At 36.5% G+C, this 23,835-nt stretch overlaps 2 protein-coding genes across 6 annotated transcripts in view; one reads left to right on the top strand and one right to left on the bottom strand.

Annotated features, from left to right (window-relative positions):
* Positions 1–23,835, top strand: part of LOC134225946 (rabankyrin-5) — a 79,564-nt gene that overhangs the window by 19,928 nt on the left and 35,801 nt on the right. The gene's annotated exons all lie outside the window — the stretch shown is intronic.
* LOC134219429 (uncharacterized) overlaps positions 2,736–23,835 on the bottom strand; it is a 36,776-nt gene continuing 15,676 nt past the window's right edge. For all 4 annotated transcript variants that reach the window (XM_062698162.1, XM_062698164.1, XM_062698165.1 and 1 more), the window contains exons 3-4: positions 3,235–3,470; positions 2,736–3,119 (exon numbers count right to left, since the gene is read on the bottom strand). In XM_062698162.1, the coding sequence (XP_062554146.1) occupies positions 2,907–3,119; positions 3,235–3,470 (449 nt within the window). In that variant the 3' untranslated portion in view covers positions 2,736–2,906. The remainder of the gene's footprint in view (positions 3,120–3,234; positions 3,471–23,835) is intronic.

Consider the following 23,835-nt stretch of genomic DNA (forward strand, 5'->3'; position numbering starts at 1 on the left):
TTTAGGCTTCTTGTCTATCGTCGGAAATATAAATAAAGAGCGAATTCGGCCATCCTTGTTATGTCGAATGAGTGACTGCTTCATCAATTTTGGAGCCACATTGGATTGATATAAACAGCAAATCTGAAGATTTTATCTCAAATGCAACAGCTTAATTAATAATCGATCAAGTAATTGCATGGAAGAAAAAAGAGGAAACAGACCTCCATGGGAAAGTAACTGAAGCGAGAGGTTTGTGAACATGTTATAGAGAAAATAGTTTATTCATGGACTTAAGATTAAATATATAAAACACCCCTACTTCAGTCCTTACCATTGCAGCTACGTTCATGTTTTTTTTTTCAAATAATCATATTTTGTATGTGTATGACAGTAATATATTCATTTGAATTCATGGATTTGACAAACAAGCCTATAGTCAAAAATCAATATAAGTAAAATAAGGTTTTTAACAGAATTTGAATTCAAACACAAAAAAATCCCACAATTTCTATATTTTTATATACCTACTGATATAAAACTAAACTGATATAAAATTGATCAGATTAGGGGGCCCATACTTCACGATGAATGGGGTATTACTTTATCGCCAATGGTATATACACGGGAATTCGGCAATAACTCTATTGATCGCAAAGAAGTTATTTGACTTTGAAAAAATGAAATCAGAATTGCGCGCATAATGTAAAACCAATTCAATAAAAATTCCGCGGAAAATAAATAAAATTTCGTATCGTTTCGAAAAATTTCGAATTAAATGGACCTTGATTTCGTATCGTTTCGATATCTCGGAAGTAAATCTGTATTTCGTTTCGTTTCGTTCCGAATCAACATAGACATTTCAAATATCGTTTCGTATCGTTTCGTTGGAAAAAAGTGTGTTATCGCATACCCTTACTAACCAGTTCTTATACATTGTTAGTCCCAAACTTCATCTGTTGGAGTAGCAACCGTGGGCGATCAATCATTTATTTGTTGTTCACACCTCATCTAACAGTGATCTTAATGGGGGCGTATATGTGGAAAAGTCCTTTTGAACATGTCACTGATGACGTACTCAAGAGGACATAAAAACCACATATCTTTTCCAATAATTCTCAGAGAAGAATTTCTCCAAAAAAAATCGTTCCTCCTGAAGTTCCTCCAGGAATTTGTCCGGAAGTTTCAGGGATTTCTCTGATTTCTCGGATTTTTCCTTTGAAATTTCCTCTAGGAGCTCCTCCGTAAGATCGTCCAGAAATTCCTGCGAAAGTACATCAAAAAAATCCTTCAGAAGTTCCTCCCGCATTCCTCCGGTAGTTCCTTCATGAATTCCTTCAGCAGTTCTTCCACGAATTCCTCCGAAAGTTTTTCCAGACATTATTCCGTAAGGTCCCCCAGGAATCCCTCCGGAAGTTTTTTCATGAATTCCTTCGGAAGTTTCTCCAGGAACTCTTCTGGAAGATTCTCCAAGAATATCGCCGAAAGGTTCTCCAAGAATGCCTCCGGAAGTATACTATGGAATTTCTCTCGAATTTCCTCTAGGATTTTTTTTCGAAAATTTCTACAGCAATACCTCAAGAAGCTTTCATCCAAAACTACATCCAAGAATTACTCCGGAAGTTTCTTCAGGAATGCCACCCAATATTCCTTCAGTAATTCCTCAGGAATATACTACAGAAATTTATCAGGAAAATCCTACAGGAATTCATCTTAAAGTTTCTAACGGAATTCCTTCTTAAGTTCCTTCAAGAATTCCTGCAGCAATTCCTCCGGAAGTTGCTTCAATAAATCCTTTGAGTGTTCCAACAGGAATACCTCGGGAAATTTCTTCAGAAGTCTTCCAGAAGTAATTAGAAGCTCCATCCAGAAGAAATTAGTATTAGTAATAACAAGCTTTATCAGGAATTTGTCCAGAAGTTGCTCCAGAAATTTATCCGGAAGTTCCTTCAGAAAATTCTCTGGAAGAAAAGTCTAACCCCGTACTGTTTACCGTTTTTAATTAAATTGCTTTTAGAATTTTTGAGAACATTTTTAAAAACTTCTCCGTATGCTTTCCCGTGGAGCAGTGATGGGAGATGTCAAAAAAATGTCATGGGGTTGCTATTACTAATTTGCTAATAACTTTTTTCAAAAGTTGTTTACAATTCGGATTTTTTTATTAACATGTAATGCTTAAAGGATCCTACAACTTTGCCAAACAGGTCATTGTTCCAAATATACAGTGTGAGGCATGATAACGAATTTAAAAAAATGTCACGGAATGTCATGACATTAATGTCATTTGACACTAATTCGGCTCTCACGCCGCCAATTTTAGTTTTAGAGCAATGACCTATTAGACAAATTTTTAGTATCCTTTGAGTGCTTTATGTTTATATAAAACATACGATTGTAAATTACTTGTGAAAAAAGTTATTAACAAATTAGTCCCATGACATCGATATGACATTTCCCGTCACTGCCGTGGAGATTTTTTTCGGTTACCATCTTTCTGCATCTTCTTCTTCATGCAACATCAAAGCACCAATAGCGCCTGAGAAAAAAAAACCCTTCACTCGCACTCCAGTGACGCCGATGCTTGTTGCGTTGCATCCATTGAATGTCGTGCAGTACTTACGTCATCTCAAACAGCACATTTCAAAGTAGGTCAGATTTGCTTTTAGGGTTTCCTTTTTGTATAAAACTGTTCGGAAAATTACATGCATTGATGAAATTGAAAATGTACTTTTACAACAATAACATACAATCCATAATAATGTCTACTTATTTATTATATCACATCGATTTCGAGCATAAAATAACATTTTAACAAAATATTCTCTCGTTAGTGACTTGAGTTTTCAGTCAAAAATAAGCAATTAAGTTATACCTAGTCTATTATCTCTTAACCTAATTCACGGAAGTTGAACAACCTATCTAACATGCTAGTATTCTATATTTCTTATGTACTTCATCACGTTGAACACAAATATGACTGCCATCGCGTCCGTGTGATAACTATTTTTCTCAACTTTAGTTGCCGCATTACACATCGACCCCCGACAAAAGCAGTACGTGGTGTCGTCTATCGTTTGACAACCCTCTTCGTAGGGTTCCTCTATGTGGTGTTCCTTCGTCCAGTTACCATTTTTATAGATCTGCAATGCAAAGAAGTGATATTTTACGCTTTCACGCTCCCATGTATTCATTACAAAGTAATTAATTAGCGTTATTCACGGAGGTGTGACCACGTGTCACTAGTTACCAACATACCTGTTCGGTTTTCTTCTGCTGTGCACAGTCACGGCTGATGGTCTCCTGCTCCCGGTTCATTAGCTGAATCTTGTATACTCGCTTCACGCACATCGTTGACCACGGACAGTCAACAGCGTAGTAATCGGAGTGGTCAAACTTGGAACACAGCTGGGTTTTGGTACTGTTAATCGCGTAGCGATTTGGCGGTGCTACTGTGCACCGGAAGCACTTTACTCCGAGGGCGGTATTGGATTCTGGAAACGGCAGAAGCGAAAGTAAAAAAGTCGAATTAGATTTTTTGATAACTCACTGTTACAAAATAAAATGAAACAAAATTAAATGTAAGTAGTGCTTTACAAAATTTAAAAAAAAGTTGAAAAAGATACAACATAGACTATTCAGAATTACCGATTGCTTCAAGGAATAAATATATATATAATTAATCTTTTCCTCTGCCCTGATGGTTCGCTTGTATAAAATTAATCGGTTTTGCTGTATTTCCGTTAACTGTCCTTCAAAACTTCTTCCATGTACCAACGTAGCCTACCGCCGACGAATGATTTTATATTTTATTGGTATGCTATTGTTCAGATGATAAGAATTCATTGTAAAAGTTGAGAACGGTACTACATCAGTCGCACTCTCCATACAGAAGAGGAGCACGGGGTGCTTCTCGTAATTTAGAATCACAGAAACCCCTTTTAACCAGCATTTCCGTACCCACTTGTTAACGTATACATAAGTGTGACTCACATAAAAGGCGATCAGATTTAGAATGCCTCTATGATTCGTCATGTTTTTCTCCTCTGGTTGTTGGTTATTTGTCATACCTAACGTATGGATCGATCAACCATTGGATTTTTCTATTAGTAGATCTCAATAGATTGCTGTATGTTTTAGCTACTATGAATCACAATACAGTGGCTGGTATTCTACCCGCCAGGCGCTATCGTATATGTAAAAATAGCCAGCATCACTTAACCACCTGAAGTTTGTATGGCGAAAGACATCTAACGCGGGTTTTCTCAACAGTTAACGCCTGGATACGGCAGCGGCGGGTAGAAAACCAACCACCGTATGTGATGTATTCATAATAAGATGTAATTTTTTTATAACATAGTTTCTAACTGTAGATTCAAATTTCGTCCTGTTTCAATGCCTCTACATTACAACTGGAACTTTACCTGCTCTTCAACTTTTATAAGCATTGCGGTAGTTATTAATGGAAAACTTTTCTATGCCTGGCATAACATGAATATGTACAGTGAGTCCAAAAAGTATTCGTCTAGCTGCATATTTTTTAGTAAGATGTAAAACTTAGGCGTGATAGAAATGAAATCAAAAAACTTTCTTCTAAATTTGGTAGAAAACTTATCAACACATGATTATTATTCAAAAACAAATAGAAATTTCAATTACTTTTTCTGGTATGTAGAGAATATCTAAATTTCGTCAATTTCGCTTGCTCAAAAAGTATTCGTCTATTCAGAAAATAATCGGGCGAAACACGAATATAATAGTTTTATTCGCATGTAATTACAGTAGCACATTCTAGTCATGTCTAGCAACATTTTGTCAATACTCAATGACAGATCAAATAATGTTTTTGTTTGTTTGTTTGAACTTAGCGCGGAAAACAGAAGCACCATGGGTGGGAAAAGTAAAAAGATGAGTCCCAATGAAAAAAAAACTTATTCTACGCCTGCATAATTAGTGCAAGTTGACTTATGACTTTGCATGAAATGTGGGTAGACCAAGGGTAACAAGAATTCAACCATTTAATTGGGGATTGGTCGCATTAGCGCCACAAAAATCTATCAAAACAAATAGCAGAGTGCTCATCAGCGATGGTAAACTGATAACGATGAGCGATTTATTGTGCGGAAAATAAAAAAATCCTTAAAAACGAGTTCACCCATATAGGCAAGTGAGTTGGAGAGAAGAAGTGCTCAGATATGAACCAATACGAACAGAAATACTTGTGAAAAGTATAGGTATAATGGGCGAGTATCACGGAAGAAAATTCAAGTGAGCCATCAAAATATCAAAAACAGCTCGATTTCAGCTAAAAATATCGCTGGAAGAAGGATGACTTTCGGAATCAAGTCATGTTATCTGACGAAATCAAGTACATCATATTTGGATCAACTGGCCGATGTATGGTATGGTGGAAAAGGAATATTGAGATACAGCCGCAGAATCTCTTTTGAGCAGTAAAGCATGGTGGGGGCTCCGTCATGGTCTCTGAGGTGCTTGAGCGCAACCGGTGTGGGAAAATTTCACATTATTGAAGGAATTATGTATCACAAAATGTCCATCCGCATTTTGAAAGAAAATTTGAACTCCATTGCTGAGAAATTAGGCTTACAGAGAACATACATCTCACGGGGCGATAATTACCTCGAGCACACAGCCCAAAGTACTAAGCTGTAGCTACTCTATAATACCCCAATCAACTCAAAACGCCTCTTCAGTGCCAACATATGAATCCAATTTAACTCCATTTGAAGGTTCGGAACGACAAACTTTTCGTGAAATTCGTGAAAATCATATTTCCAACAACAACGAATTGAAATTAGTGTTGAAAGAAGAATGGAAGAATATTCCGTCCCCCGTTACGGCTAATTTGGTCAGTTTCATGCCACAAGAACTACAGCCCGTCATAGAAACACAGGGGAATCCAACGAAATATTGAATTCCATTTTACAACTCCTGTTTTCGTTTCAAAAGCGCGCTAAACCTGATTAGACGAATACTTTTTGAGCCCGTATTTAATGAATTGTTGTGTTTTGTTACCTTTGTTTTTGTTATTGTTTTATTTTTCTGTTTGATTTTTAACAATAAATATGAATTGATTATTTTGTTACAAAATGTAATCGACAGTTTTATTTTTTTGAGCTTACTAGATTCTAGTTTTGACATTTTGTAGAAAATGCACAGCTAGACGAATACTTTTTGGACTCACTGTATCTTGTATTAAAATTTCTCGTACAAAATTTTAATAGTATTGCTCTGCCATTTCTAATAGGTACTCATTATCATTATTATTTCCAATTCTGAATCGGTAATAAATTTACATGAGCTATGTTACACAATGTTTATCATCCAGGTTTTAAATGACTTGGATTTTTTTTTAATTCACCATCGTATAAAAGTTGATGAAAGTGAATGTGCAGCTACTTAAATTGGCAAACACCGCGACGACAGTGCACAGTGCAGCAGTCAATGCTCAATCTATAAAAGGTCAACATCCGATCTAGCTGTGTGCAGCGCTTTCACTTTCGATTGCGTTCCCATCATCATACCGGTCGGTGACGACGCCAATCAACGGACTACGTTTGCGTATCCCAAAAAAAGGCGGATTAATTTCGAGAAGACCAGTCGCTTTGCCGGTCGAGCAAGGACCGGTTTTTTGCATTTCTTCCCTAATCGGAGGAAATGACAAATCTTTTGCGCTGGGTATATGTAACATTTTTTGCTTTTCTTGTCAACTATAAAAGTACTTAAATGCTATACACTGCCAAAAATATCTATATAAGATAATATGTGTCGTTGTCATAAATTTTTGCAATAGCTCCATTCTAATATAATAGATATAGATCCACACATAAATTAAACAATAGCTAATTCGAGACCACACATTAAGTTTATTTGGATATATATTTTATTAGTAGTTCACGTGGAGAATGATTATGTATGCGCTGATATACATCATAAGTTAAATGTATGGATTTTTGCCAATAAATATGTGTGGATTTTTAGTAGTGTAGGATTACCCCAAAAAGGAACTTTTGAAAGATAGCCAGTGGTTTTATGGCTAATGTTCTGATGTCTATACACTGCCAAAAATATCTAGATATGATGTTTCGCCATTATAAACTTTTGCAACAGCAACACCCTATTATAATCGATATGGAACCACACATAAATTAAATTATTGCTGATTTGAAACCAAACATAAAGTTTATTTGCATATATATTTTATTAGTTGTTTGCCCTGTCCATGGATAAGGGGCTTGACGTTGATATTTCAAGTGTCTTAAAAAGATTTTTATTTTATTTTTATTTTTGTTGTTCAATAGTGCTTTTTTCAAACAAAGGTTAAGTTCAACACTAAATTAAAAAATTAAGATATTTTTCCATTTTTTATATCTCCTTCACAAGAATATCGTTATTTTAATGGTAATGGTTTGAAAATAAGCTCCGTAGAGAAACTTTTATCACATCTTACTTAAATAAGGTCAACAGTTATACCAAACACTTGAGGTACCATGCCTCCAAGTTAACTAATGGTTAGTGTCGCACGATCTAACAACAACTGCCTATTGGTAAATTTGGAGGTGCCGGCAGGGCTCAGTAGGGGTCTAACTAACATAACTCTAATACTAACAAGACCCTGAAACAAACGCTTATCCAAATAGCATACATCTATTTATACTTGTAGTAGTAGCTAACAATAATTCATTTTGTACCCGTATACTGCCGTCATACGTATATTTGTCCCATGTTTGCTGGGATTCCCTATATACATGGGACGGTTATGCGTATGACGGCAGTATTATAGCTGAAGTAGAATTTTAGTAGTGAAAAGTAGAATTTGTAGATTTACTAATTTGGCATTGGAGATAGTGAATGTATCTATTATATCTTCTCGATAATCTTTTATTTTAGTCTCTCTAGCTGCATGGATCAACGCAAAAACTGTTTCTCTCTTCCTTCTATTAGGTTAGTTAGAAAAATTAGCGGATATATAAGGGACATGACTTAGTGTTTCTCGTATTAAGACAAATTCGCTGACCTTTACCTTATAATAAAATAAATGACCGATAGTAAAATAAATGACTGAAATTTAATGATATCAAATAAATAATAAAAAACGAAAATAAATACATGACCATCGGTGGACAGAAAGACAAGAGACAGAGTTCTGTTTAGAATAGTTAATTGAGACCATTGCACTCACAAGATAGAGAATAATTAGTACCACTATTATTGCTACAAGACTAATAACTTGACCACTTACGGAAATGAGGATAGACCATATGATGCGTTCATCCACTATTATATTGAATATTGTATAACCTGAATCTGAATAACTGAATTTTAGACCTCATTATTTTAATAAATAATAAAGGTTTGAATATTAGAAAAGGGAATAGAACTTGACCAAAAAAAAGCAATTACGGAACAACTGGACAGAAATTTTGTATAATGATCACTATTAGACTACTGAAACTTTAACATATGACATTACTGTGATTGATAGGATACAATTAACTCGACGACGTATTGACAAACATCCGATACTCAACCGTGTTAAAATAAGGGAAGCTCTTCAATGTGTCCATTTATTACAATAGTACTTAAATTAATCTATTTTGAAATTACCCTACCAGAATGATATCATTACATCTTTATTCGAAATTGTTACTTGGAAATGGCAACAGTACCACCCGTTGTCAACATAGACTACTATTAGGTATTGAATGTCGGCTCCAAGTAACTAATAATTAAATTTACATGTTAACTACTTATTCAGAAAACATCTATGTACATGTTGAGCTTCCATTATTTGTTCGGTTTATAATTGACAGACTGTAGATAGAAAGAGTAATGTATCGGTATGATCACAATACAAACCCAGGCCGCAGTGACCTAGTGAGCAACATAGCTTGAGTCGTCTGCTAGTATTGTGTATCACATGGAGAGCCCAGCCGAGATACCAGTCTATTAAGACTACAACTGGTCAACTCTCGAAAAAAAAAAAAAAAAAAAAAAAATATTTTATTAGTTGTTTGCGTAGAAAATGGTTATGTCATATGTGTGCGCTGATATACATCATAAAATAAATCTATAGATTTTTGTCAATAAAAGTGTGTAGATTTTTAGTAGCATATGTGTATGAGTGTACGAACGTGTTGTGCACTCGTTTTCTGGGCATATTTCCTTGGCCGATTTGGTCGCAACAACTTGCATTTGAGGGTAAATTTGATTCCATTGTTATCTATTGCAAACTGAATATATTGGTAATTGTATTCTGGTTAAATTACTAAACATTTGTTTCTTATGCAAATAAAAGCGAATTGATGAAAGTAATAAAATGTTATCCCTAAAGTGTTATTTCTACCTTTTTATTGTGCATTATGTTTAATAATGTTTAATAACGCACAAAGAATGCACCAGAAGATGATTTACATTAATATTTTATTCTTTATTTTTTATATACACTACCGTTTGTCCGTTAATACATTTTGAATGAATATATTTTTTCCCACTGCTCGGGCTACAGACTAACTTCGAGTAACCGAAAAAAACGCGTCTCAACAATGACGAGGCGAGAGTTGTTCCCATCTTGTGGCCCTATCATGTGTGCTGTGATGAGAGTCTGTTTAAACTTTCAGCGCCAATGTTCATAATACGAAACTCGTGTGCTATAACAACCGGACGCAAAGTATATTACAACATACACTCCGGTTAATGGTTGGGCAGACGTGTTTGGTTAACAGATGGAAGTTTGAACACTTTCAGTTTGACGGAGATGTCACATCGGGTTATGGCACATTTGGCATTGAAAACTGTTTCTGCCATTGAGTATCTTTAAGATGAATGGGTTAGTAGATTTTATTGACATGAACCGGTAGAGAGATTTCAATCATGAAATTTATTGTACGCTTATATCATATGTACAATTAAAGAAGCTACATGGCTTCGGAGACAGGTTGCAAGGCGTTTTTAACAGCGAGAACAGGAAGAGGCGTAAGCACGCATGGCTTGAATGTCATTGACACTTAGAGGAACACCGCTTTACCGCTATCTAGGCCTTGGTTTAGTAGTTGGTACATACTGAACAGTCCGTTAATTTGTTTTGTTGAAACTGCTTCGTTTAAGCACTTGCACTCTTATTGCTTGCTTATGACAATTATCGTATTGTAGGCTCTTAATCGGGTTTTCTTGGTTTACTTACAACGTTATTAATTGAGATCTTACTATTCAATTACAGCAGCATGTAACAAGCACAGGGAATGTAAAACATCAACATTGCCAACTTTGTGCTTGTGCCAACTTTGTGCAGACATGCAGAGTAGTTGAGAAACAAAAATCAACCGGAATCCGGAATCAAGAGAAATGAAATACGCGGTTCAAGGAGTTTACTCAGACCATGTTTCTCAATCATCGGTTAGGCCTCACGCTCGTCAAGTCATTTTGTGCCTGGTCCACCTTGCTCGCTGTGCTCCATCCAGCTCCGAAGCGAACATCTATGTAGGACATTCTTGCAACCAAGGATGTTATCGATCATTTAGTAATCTGCGTTCGTTTATTTAGTAGTTTGTCAATAACTCATTCCAGAGGCTAAATTTCAAAATGTGTTGTATGGTGGACTTTTAGTGCGAAGGTTTTTCTACAACTCTCCTTAACAGATCGATCTTCGAATTCCACTGCTAAAGGAGTTACGGTGCTAGTTGCTATACTTATACTAAATGATAACCAAATATGCAATCATTTAGTCTAAGTTACTGCTACTAGCGCTATAGCTCCGTTCTTAATGAAATTCAAACAACGAACTGTTAGGCAGAGTTGTAGATAAACCTTTGCACTAGAAGTCCACCATACAACACATTTTGAAATTTAGCGTCTGGAATGAGTTATTGAAAAACTAATAAATGATCGAATGCAGATTACTAAATGATCGATAACATCCTTGCTTGCAACATGCTCTGCCCATCGTGTTCTTCCGGTTTTTGCCACCTTCTGAATACTGAGCTGGGCGACCTCGTGATTTATCCTTCGCCGCCACACACCTTACCCCTGCACACTAGCAGAGATGGTCCCAAGCACGCGTCTCTCGAATACCCCGAGTGCTAGAAGTCCTCCACGAGCATGGTCCTAGATTCCGTATAGAACCACCGGTCTTTTGAGCGTTTTGTACATGCTACATTTGGTGCAGTGTTACGGTTTATTATTATGATTTTATTATGAATAATCAAATTATGATTGTTCCGCATAACTAAGCAAACGATCAAACATTATTTCACCCCTTACGCGTTATGGTTCTTTCATCTCGTGCTCTAGAAAAAATATTGGAAACGCACGTGGTTTACAGAATGGCCGATTTCTGGCTTCATTGTATAATCACCTTAAAGTGAGACTGTACCATTATTTGTGACACTACGAATGTTCTGCGTCTGGAATCGAATTCGAAAGCCTGTAAGTAGGCAATCGTGGCTTCGATTCTATCGAGGTGCCCAAATAGGATCGGAATCCTAAACGAAATCAAGCTATGAATACAGCAACCGAATTGCTGTAGACAAAAAGCAATGCGCAAATGAATTTGTGGGATTTGACTGATGGCACCGTTTTCAGCATCATGGGCAACACATTGGATGTTTCTCTCGGGCACAGAGAGAACGTCTGCTATTTTAATTCGTTGATTGTTGTGACGATTGTCTATTTGTATGTCTGTTAAATTTGATTGTAATATGGCTCCCCGACGAAAACGTTGTAACTCAGGTGTTGAGGACAAGATTCTTCACTTACCCAGATTTAAGTTAAGTAATTCTAAGTTCTGTCACCAAGTGTGGTGTTTTCTTCCTGTTTTCTTCTTCCGCTTGCAATGATCGGAGCTCCATCGTTGTATGGAGTATTTATTTGATATTGCATAATTTATGTTAGATTAGGAAGTAATCGTCCTCCTCTACACCTTTTTTATAATCCTATCGACGAAATTTTTGTGGATGCTTCTAGACCATCCTCAAACATTTCGCTCCCTTTGGTTGAAGGTTGTGTTACGGTTTAAATATTAAAATAGCGGATGTGAATCTGTTTTGATCGCAGTTTCTTCTGGGACCCGTGAAAGGCCTTCGTGTTTCACGACCAACATTATTATCAGCCATTAGCAAGGATTTAAAGTAGACAAATTCCACGACCACCTGCTTCAGCGTATTTTATTTCAGTAAAAATGGTATTGTATGTATAAATTGGGGGAGAACATTGCATAATGCACCCCCGCATTTCGTCGTGGTAAGTTTTGGTGTAAATCTGAGCTGCCAAGAAACCAGACGATCTGTTGGTATCCGCTGGTCATTTGGAGATTGTAGACAAACTGATGGAAATTCCAATGCGCTGCTCTCCTGAGATATGCATAGTTATGGTTTGACCCGTACCCCAAAAGATCGTGATTCCACCCCATTTTTCCTTCGGTCAAAAAATATATTCGAATCTGGAGTATTTCCGATGGCTAAAGGAACAAAGAGCGCCAGATTACCCCCGTTGGGAGTTGTTGATTAGATCACCAGAATTATCGACAAATAGTGGCATATGAAAATCAGAATGCTGTAGGATTACACTGCAGTTTTTCCTACTATTTCGGATTACACTGCAGTTGAACTTGTTTGGCTGTAAGTATGATACCAGGGAACGAAAACGGGGTCATGTGAGGTGACATAAACATTGGGGGTTATGAAAACTCTCAACATATAAGTTGACCTAATTGAGACTTGTAGTTGAAAAGCCAGAATCACCATCTTCGACCAGAGGTCGCACAGACTGAACACTTAAAATCTAGCATGAGACAACGGACAGGACCTTCACACAACATCCAGTGGACCAGTGGAGAACTTTTCGCTTTACGAAAAGTTTTCTCCTTATCGGGGCGGGAATCGAACCCACACTCTACAGCACATGCGTCTAGACTATTGACGTCGCTAACCGCACGGCTACGAAGCCCACAAAAGAAGGACTTAGGGCCCGGGTTGATGTTTGTATCGGCCGGTAGATTTTCCAGGTTTCAGCTAAATTAAGTTTCCACGGTGAAAAGACATTTCTTAAAATTTGTAATATTTGATGTCGGTATAGAGTTGTTTTCCTTATACACACCTTATATCAAAGTTCGTAATGCAATCCCTTATAATTTTCCATTTTCGCCTTACTTGCTTCAGTCATACATATGTACCTTTAACCTTAAATCTAATCTGTCCTTCTTTAATGGCGTCTGTTACAATGTTCCTCGCTGTATTCCACCACGACCAAGACGTACAGATGACGACGAAAATCAAAAGAGAACCCTACAGGCATTTGATAGTAGATTCACTACCAGGATTAATAAGACTAACGGAGAAAACGATAAAGGAATGTAAAGCAAAAGGCGATCATCGGCAAAGCTCAAGTGAAGACAGTAAACCCGGTGTTACCAAGGATTGAAGGATTGCCAAAGATCCATAAACCCGGTAACGAGATGCGAGAGATAGTTTGATCAGTGGAGTTCCAAAGTATTCCGAACCCATTCCCCAGCTGGTCAGTCATCAACACCCAGGAGTTCGCCCAAAAGCTGTTGGAATCAGGACACATCGGAGAAGAGGACATAATGGTATCATTCGACGTAGCGACATTTTTCCCAAGCGTTCCAGTGAAAAACGCTCCGCGGGGAAAGGTGAATATGTACCTAAATCAGGTAATGCTATGCATGACGAAGAAGGACTTCACATTTCGTGGAAACTACTACAAGCAGACGAAAAAAGCATCGATGAGATATCCGCTTTCACCGTTTTTCAGCATCATCAACCGAAAGGATCATTCCAAGATTTTGGAAGCGATATACAACGTACATTAAGACATCAACTTTACTAAAAGAGTTTCGGTCTCATATGACCAACACATCACCAACCAGCTCCAGCAGAAGCAACCAAAACAAGTCTTTATTGGGTTTAACGACAGATTATTTAGAAATGTTGAATAAACCAAACAAAAAGACCATTAGATTTCGAGACGAGCCAGCCCAGGGCTGAAAGTCTCGCTAATAAAGACAAAAAAAAATTAGATTTAAGGTTTAAGGAACATATGGCGGAAGTAAGCAAGGCGAAAAGGGAAAATGATAAGGGATTGGTGGAATTGAATGGAATTGTACGAAACTCTTTATATGACAGATGGATAGTAACTATCAGTTTTAATTTGTACTCAAATTTTTGCCTTTTCTAATGCACGAACGAAGTTAAGTGGATTAATAAAACTTTTTGCTATTCTGTTAGTACCGTGACCTGTCCCAATTCCGCGCATCGCCTAATACCGTGGTTTTCATCAAAAATCCATGATAGCCAGGTTCTGATTTTTTATAAAAACCACGGTATTAGGCGATGCGCGGAATTAGGGCAGGTCACGGTATCCTATATCAAGTTAAGAATGTTTTTTATATCCTTATTAGGGAGACTTCCAGCCCAAGGCTGGCTCGTCTCGTTAATAATGCTTATTTTGCCCCTTATTTTATTCTATTAGCTTGAACCTGGCTCATAACATAGCGAATAAAAAGTTGGGAGCAACCGATCGATTAATGTATCAAACATAAATCAACTCATGATTATGATTTTATTTTACTTTGCCCCCAATCCAAATCTAGGTCACAAATTTATTTCTAAAATTGCATCCACCCTGCGCAGCATTCAACGTGCCAAAATGCCACGCATTATATTGAAATGAAATTCTATTTTAAGTCTCGTAAACAGTAACACACTAACCGAGATTTGTTTTACCTGAATCTAGCACACAACACGTCAATATGGGTTGGGTAAACATTTGTCATTGTAAGTAATAAAAAACACCGCACTTCCTGATGCATTCCAACCAGTTCACCGGCAAAACTACAAGCCCTCTAAAGTGCTCACCCAACGAGTGCATCCCAATGCAATTCAGTGCTACTTCTATCATGGGTGGAATGGATCCGAAGAACGATGGCGCTCTTGTCTGTCCTTGGATTGGCACAGTCCCGCTCCCAGCACAATTTCAAGTTCAATGTTTTTCTGTAAGGGCAGCATCGAACGGGTTTTTTTTTCACCAACAATCTGTTCGGAATAAGAACGGATGTTTCCCGGTTCACTGTTACATATAGGAGCGCGTCGTACTACGTCTAGAGCTGTTGACCGGGATGCAAAACTTGTGCTAAAGACATAGCTAAGGTGAATATTGACGAGCTTCGTTAGACCTCCAATAACCTAGTCGTGAAACACAGAATTTGTTTTTTGATTTGTCTGTCATGCAGCATTAACCGGAAGAACACATTATAAGAGAAAATTTAATTATTTATTATTAAATGAAATTCAAATATTTTATCTTCAGGAGAAATCTAGGCGAAATCTATTTAATGAAAACTTAATTTAAAAACCCAGATTAATCCACCTAGTAGTAGTGGTGCCTTTCTCGCGCATTTCAAAATTCATTCGATTTTGAAATTATCTTTTCTAAGGGGGGAACCTTGGGAAAAAGCGGGAGAAAAACAATAACTCCGAAACGCAATGGCCGATCGGGCCAAATTTCATTAGCGAAAAACGGCATTCCTCGTCGAATGCAACTTGTTGCGAGAAAATTGGATAATGCTAAGTACCAAAAAGTGTGTCTCACATGTTTTGTACGCACACACACACATATAAGAACTGTTCAGTTTATAAAGAGGACACTTTGTATTGTCGATGTTTTTTAAATCATCAATCTTTTTCGAAATCTGTTTTCTTTTCGTTGAATATATTATCTGACCTTCTAGAAATGAAATCCAATTATCAACGAAACAATTCTAACTCAGAAATTTGGGATATTCATAACAATCTCAATTTATTGGATTTCCAACAGCTTCAACCGTTTATATTCCGCTTTCGGGCTGCCACAGGCTCTACTTTTTCTAGTTATTGACAAATCATTGACAGTGTGTTTCTTTCCGATCTTCTTGATGATTTTGTTGACATGCCGATTTAGAATTTTCTTACAAACTGTCAATTTTGCTTATAAAAAATTTTGTTGGGAAGCTTATGTTTACGCGAAATTCGTGAAGCTTTGACAGTAGGCACCATTTTGTTGGATCTAAACTGTTTTATCTCTTTTCAAAAATTACAGTTAGTATACGATAAAGCAAACTCCATCGAAATTGACCAATCTGTCTGTATAATATCGTTATGTAAAAGTGTCCTCTCAATAAACTGAACAGTCCTTATATACATTACATCAATTCGCCGAGCTGAGTCGATATATAGAGCTATGGGCCTCCGAGCCTTCTATCAAAAATTCGGTTTTGGATTGATTCTTATTCTTTGAAATCTTTACGTATACTTAGTATACGAGAAAGGCAAAAATAACAATCATAATTTGGGATAGTAGGCGCAAACTTTATAGTCCGGTAATGAGAACATTATGCTCCAGTCCAGATCTTGTGCAACCATCATAGCATCACTGGTAATACCTGGTTGGACAACTGAAAGTAAAAGGAGTTGATACAAAATGTGTTTAATGGCAATACAAAAAGGTTAGTTGTTTATTTTATTAATCAAAATTGTGCATGAATTTTTATTAAAATATATTTTAATTCAACTTTTTATGAGCATTCTTTTGTTCTGGGACAAAAAAATGTTGTTTCAATGTTTTATCTGTCTTCTTTGTAGGTTACCGCTACTGAAGACAAAAAACAGGAGCACAAATTGCTTTGAATGAAAGCCTTTCGGTACAACTTTGTTGTACGAGAAAGGCAAAAAAACGGAACCACAAAGAAAGTGTTGTCTTCAAGTCTGAAATTGAAGAAAGACCACCATACAGATGGTCAACACCACATAGGAATTGATACCCGTTCACTGTGCAAAAGGCGAAAAATCAATCTAAGTTTTTTTGAACGAAATTGCCCTTGACGGACAAAAATATAACCATTCGAAACACTTCATCGACATCGTCGAACGGACAGCTGTGCCAGCTGAAAACGATCGGAGTCTGCCGCAGGCGAAGAAAGCACTCGTCGAGATAATGTTATTCTTCGTTTGCTGATGATATTATTCTGCACTCTTTTGCTTTCATGCCAGAATAATCACGACCGACGCGACGGTCCAGTAAACGTAACCAGAGCAAAAGTCATCGACGTCGGCATATGAATTGTGGCGTAGTTACATTCAGTCAGTAATACTGACTCAGTATGGTTCAGTGACCTGCGAACAACTTGATCTCTGGGCTGTTATGGTGACTGAACTCTGAACGACACCGGTGATTGTGGCGGAATCATGACAAAAGGTGCTTCTTTTCCTGCTATTGACTGGAGATCGACTTTATCCATCAGATCATAGCAACATCATCTTAATGACTTACTCAGCAGTAATGTGCACAGCTAGAAGCAATACCATGCTACAGGCGAATATTTAAAATAATTCTTACTCTATTGTCATGTAAGGAAACGTTGTCCATATACTTTTTAGTGGATTTTAGATTATATGAATGAGCTGAGTCACTTGGTATATAAGAGTATATATCTACAGGCCTTCTATCAAAACTTGGTTGATCTTATTCCTATAGCCTTTACGTACACTTAGTGATAAAAGATAGATGAGTCGAGCACTCGGAGAGAGGTGCAAAGGGTAACGATGGTACTTCGGACATCTGAATATATTTTGGACTTTTGGCTATAATTTGTTTATTTTGTTACATAAATTTCATCAAAAATATGAATACGGAAGATGCAAAAGTTACACACGATCACTAATTTCTGAAACAATTTTGCATTAGCATTGTAACGGTCTAATTTGTAGATTGAACACTAGTGATACTCATATTTTTCTTTTGAAATCCATATTTCTCGGGTACTTATTCAAAAGGACGTATGTGATTTTGTAAACAAAGATTCAAACGTCAATTTGTCCAATCTGATAGCACTCCCACGCAAACCATCACCACAGACAGGTAGGGGAAGCCTTCGGCTACCTGTTAGTGATGTCGGTTTGCGTGGGAGAGCCATCAGATTGGACAAATCGACGTTGGAATATTTGTTTACAAAATCACATACGTCCTTTTGAATAAGTACCCGAGATTTAGAATGCTATCAGAAATAAAGAATAACGATTCTTGATTCCAATGTTAGCAAAAATACATGTGGATTACTACTTAGGAGCCGTACACATATTACGTAAGCACTTTGGGGGGGGTCCGTCATTTTCTTACGCACCATATAAATAAAAAATCATTTGTATGAAAAAAATCTTACATGGGGGGAGGGGGTTTCAAAAAAACCCAGAAAAAAATACTTACGTAATATGTGTACGACCCCTTACCTGGAACTTGAGGAAGGTGGTTTTGGGTTAGCATTAGTCTGAAGCTGGAAATGTGACTTTTCGTTATCCCTTAGTAAAAGTTACTGCAACTAGCGCTTTAACTCCGTTGTTAGTGGAATTCAAACAGCAAACTATTAGGCAGAGTTGTAGAAAAACCTGCCCACTAGAAGTCCACCATACATTTTGAAGTTTAGTCTATGTAGGCCTGGTAACGGGTCACTTTTTAGTACCTTGGTCACTTTTTTCGGGTCATTCACTAAAAAGTATCTTTTTTCGAACTCAAGTCACTAAAGTTACTTTTTCTAGGAAAAAGTCACTAATTTTAACTATTTTGAAACTTTTTACTATGAATTGTTAGGAACGTCGTCGTGGAATGAGAAAAAATGTTGAAAATTTTGAATCTTCGTCGAAAGATGCTTTATTCATGACGGATTTAGGAAAAATGACCACTTAGTACTTTTTGGCCCGAAAGCTGTTCGAAACTTCTTAGTGACCTTAGTGACCTTCTGTGTTCTTATAAGATTTTCTACAGCGATCAATTGTCGCAGTTTAGGATGGGCACAGAGGATTGAGAATCTAAATATTTTCACATATCCAATAGCAGACTCTGTTGATTTCAAAATCTCTTTTAAAAACTATTAAACTCTACACTTTATCAATTGAACTGTTGAATATTCAGATTTATCTTTTTAATTTTAGATACATTTACTGTTGTTTTGGGAAGCATTAGTGAGCAAGGACTTGCTATAATGCTCAACAAAATATTTATTTTTGAATCAAGATGAGAAAATTCGCATCTCTGCTTGATACTGCAATGGACTTTTGGGGTGCAACATTTCTACGTACAAACCTAATTTTTTTTACCGAGATCTCTGGAATTTGTGAAACTTTTATCGAGAAACGCACAGGCGAGCCTCAGCAAACATGTTTCTTTTTGCTGAGATTTCTGTCAAAGTTACTGAAAATCATCAAATAATTTGCCAAAAAAAAGCTAACAAAGATCATTTTTGCCGGGATATCAGTATTTATTTTGCAGGGCACACGGGTTTTTGCCGAGCTGCAGAAATAAAAACCAAGTGTGTAAGGGATCCCCCATAGAAAGATTATTTTCCAAAATGTTTTCGTAGGGAGAAAAATGAATGGTCTCTCGACATCTTCTCTGATGAATACTACATAATATGGCAATTTAAACATTTGAAGCTGCATAAACTTTGGATATTTCATCGAGAAAAAATTGTGAATTTGTTGGTTGGTAGCTCGAACATCTTGTTTAGGCTTTTTAAAGTCCTGTGAAAAATATTTAGGTTTCGAAATTATTCTTGTGTTTCAGATTTTTAAACTTTGTGAGTCGAAATAAATCTATTTAGGGTAACCGGCGGTAATGTTGGCCCTGGATGTAACATTGGCTCATCACGCAAATTAATCAATATTTTAGCGATAATACGTCGATTTGTAGGGACATATTAACCACTGCTTCTTTAGAAAAGTGTATCAAACATATATCTGCTTCATAACTCTAGATTTATACACTTCTTAATTTATAAAAAGCAATTATCTTGCGTGAAAAATCACTTTGACTCGGTTTTTTAGCAGCCATATTTTGTTGACTTATGCAGGCTGGCTGTGCTAGAGTTTTTCTTTTGCCCAATAAAAGAGTTTTCTGAATGAACATACCTGCTTTCGCACATCAGATGAATGGATAACAACCACACTATGTCAGCTATCATTTTTATTTCACAATTTCCATTAGTATAGCGACATAATTAACCAAAACTTTTTTGGACAATACTGGGGGCACCCGTAGCCAAATGGTGACATGCGCTTTCGATTTGTAGCACTACGTTAGTATAGGTGAAACTCTAAAATCAAAACATTCTCACCAATAACCCGTACTGGAGAAAATAACCGAAAGCTGCAGATAGAATATCCGATGCTTGCGATTAGGTTGCTAAGAATTTTTTGTAAAAACAGGTTAATCTACTCAGTGGTTAAGTTTCATTCGCAAATAACATAACGCTAAGCTCAACCCACACCAAGCCTCTAGTAATGCTTCATGTATGGTAGGGTCCTGAAATTGTTAAAGTCCTTAACGCTCAGACAAGTACCTTCCCACAACATAAAACGTCATGTAGTTTGTAAATGGGCCCTCATGATGCTTTTCTCGAATCACGATATAATCGCTTTCATTCGCAGAACATACCAAAAATAATTGCCTACCTTACGGCCTCCAAACACGATTCAAGCATCAACCTTTCGTGGTTCGATACACCATTTTCTTCATAATTTCGCAAATAAATTATTCAATTAGTGTATGAATATTTGGTTTTATCATCTTTCGCACGAATCCATTTCTCATTGAATAATGGAAAGATACAATGGATCGTATGTTTCATTAGATAAACTTTTAACATCATTTCATGGGAATAATTTCAAGTCAAATTACTTGACAAATACCTTCATCATAATTTAGATTTATTATTGCTTGCAAAAAGTATTTTGATCTGTAGAATGATACCGAAAAAGTATTCTCTCAACTCGGGAAGTTGAAACACGTGCGAGTTTTGAGAGGATTCACAACAGCTGATCGATATAGAGAGGAGTAGAATCAAACGCACGTACCAATCATGAAACTTCAATGCAGGCAGAGTTAAAAACAAGCATCCAATAATTGTATTTATGAATAATTGTGTAATAATATCAGGTAGTTGGCACAGTTATGACTGTTTATGCACAGTACAGTATGCAATGAATTACCTTGAATAATTTTTACAATTGGCTTTCTTCAGTAATGCGTTATGCATCATCCCCATCTAAAGCATTGTTTACGAGAGCGAGAGCAACACAACTGCCATGGTTTCAACTAGCAGTAAATCTCAAAATTATGCGGCAGCCAATAATTAACGTAAGCAATTTGTTTGAAGGCACACCATGAGGGCTAGAACATGTAGCCTTTTTGCAATTGCAGTTTTTAATACAGTTTTCATTTTTCTAAACTTTTTCACTTGCAAATATGGTGAATAGGGTAAATCACTACTTGGGCCTATGGACCCGATTCCCGGCTCACTGAACAGAAAACTAAAGATTTATACTTTTTGGAAGCCGTAGGCTTAAGTCTCCCGTTTATTTCGCACGATACTCAATATTTTTTAACCATTTATTTCACTCCTAATTGGTCCAATTATAGAAAACAAAAATGTAGATTTCGAACATTCGCTCTCCGTTGCTGCACCACTGAGCCGAAGTGAATCTTTCCACTTTTACAAAACAGTATTTTCATATAAACACCTACCTGGAAATCGTCACAGTACTCGATACAATCATTGGTTGAAGCTGTTAATCACCACACAATAATTCTAAACTCACGCACTTTCATCTTTTCTAGTTGTTCGTTTCACTAGAACTAATATAAACATATTAGAATACATTTGAAAATGTATCCTCAAACCAAACAAAAATTCACCTCGGCATAAGAACTTCTAGCCGCACCGTGCTGCCAAAAGGCCAGGATTTTTTTTTAGTATGAAAAAAATCCTTCATCGTTCATAGGAAAACTATCTAATACGTTGACGCTATCATGTTATTTATAATTCTCTCGATTACAAAAAGTGAAAAAAATATAGTTTTTAAGCGTTTGGAAGTAATTTGAATGAGCGAATATATCTTTTCAACCAAATAAAAAATATTATAAATAATAACATCTGGCATCATGTCGACGTTGAACGTGCATATTTTTGTTTACGTCGCATTTTCTATCGTCCCGAGAGAGGATGAGAGTAAGATGTTGAGAGATTGAGCGAAATTTTGCTTAGGCCGGGAACTAGTTTGGAAGTGGGCCGGATTTGAAATCGCTATGACTGAAATTAGTGCTGGACATCGTTTATTTAAATCAAATAAAAGCCTTTTCAAACGATGTTTACCAAGAAAAGCTATTTTTAAGCAGAAGTGAACCCCATTGTAGTATTGCACGGCCCACGAAATTGAGGAAAAAATGCTTCCTGTCATAAATATCAATTAAATAATGCAGTCGTATGCATGTTAGGCCGGGAATGGGGTAAGAAACCCTATTTGGGAAATAAATGATTCATATAATAGTATTTTCGTTAGCATGTCCTTGGTAAGCGTGCTATAGGGGGAATCTGAAACGCACTATCACAATCAATGTGGTAGTATTTTACATGCAACCAATTAGAATTCACGCTCAATAAGATGATTTGATTTTCTCTGTTTGTTTGCATGCTGCCTTTATTCAACGCAAGCAAAATGACTGGTACTATAAACAGCAACCCATCTTTATCTCTCGTATGTTCAAAATCAACAATCACTCGTCCCAAGTGGGCTGAAAAATTATCCACTTGATAGGGACAAGGATGCCGACATTTTGTCCATTTCTCTCGAGACTTTCGGTGGTTTTAATGAGATATTGCGGACATTCGTCGTCGTTTTTTGCTATTTGGCGTCAAAACCAAATGTAAGCAAGCCGGCTGGTGGAATAATTCTGGTTGGAAACGCAATATATGAAGATTTATAACGATAAATGTGCTCAACCGTAGCATAATGGGCCAAGGTTTGAGCCGTTACCCCTATGTCTAAAACTTAAATAAATTTCCATCATAAAAAAGTGCCATTTTCACACACAAGCAAAGATTTTCCGAATAAGTTCGAATCCATATAAAAATTACATATTGCACATTATTCCGTATGACTTGCCTCAAAGTTGTGCTTTGCCAGTGGTGAAGGGATGGAAAATATTTAAAATAAAAATATCAAAAAGAATCAAATAAATCAAACTTATCAGATCTTACTTGTCATAAGACTATTCCATTTAATTCCATCACTTTGCAAACTTTGATCATTGTTTCTTAGTTGAATCGACTTTAGAGACTATAGACGTCTTTACTGTTGATGTCAAAATACGTATACTTGTAAAGATTTCAAAGTAATGGAATTAAATGATTCATGAAAAGTGAAGACATTCCACTAAATAACCACACAGTTCCCATGTCATCGGATTTGTTGAATGATGTTTTGGCAACTCATTTTTTTTTTAATTTTGTTGCCCCTTCAAATTTGAATTTTCGACCAAAAGATATAAGGGACCTTATTAATTTCATATATAAGTAAATTTTTGCCACTGCAAATTAACAAACTTAAAATAAATCGCAGATTTCTGTGTAATTTCACCAAGATCCCAACAGCAGAACTGTTCGGTAAAATTTTCTACATATTTTAGGTGGTTTTGATAGTTGAACATAAGAAAAATACCAGAAAATCGGTGTCGAATTAACTTGAGCTTATTCTACGAGTGGAGTGACGTGAGATTGCTCGAATGACGTGAGAAGAGTCGTATAGCCCCATTTGAATAACATGGTCACCTCACGTGAGAATTGCTAAAATCGACTCACTTCACGTCACTCGACTCGTAGAATAAGCCCAACTATCTGCTGGTGAATCGAACACTAATAAAAATCCACACATTTTTAATGGTAAAAATCTAAAGAAATTTACAAATAAATTTTATGTGTGCGTTAATAACCACCTGGGGCCTGTAGCATAATCGAAATGT

The sequence above is a fragment of the Armigeres subalbatus genome, chromosome 3 (genome assembly GCF_024139115.2).
Source record: "Armigeres subalbatus isolate Guangzhou_Male chromosome 3, GZ_Asu_2, whole genome shotgun sequence".
NCBI classification, from domain to species: Eukaryota; Metazoa; Arthropoda; class Insecta; order Diptera; family Culicidae; genus Armigeres; species Armigeres subalbatus.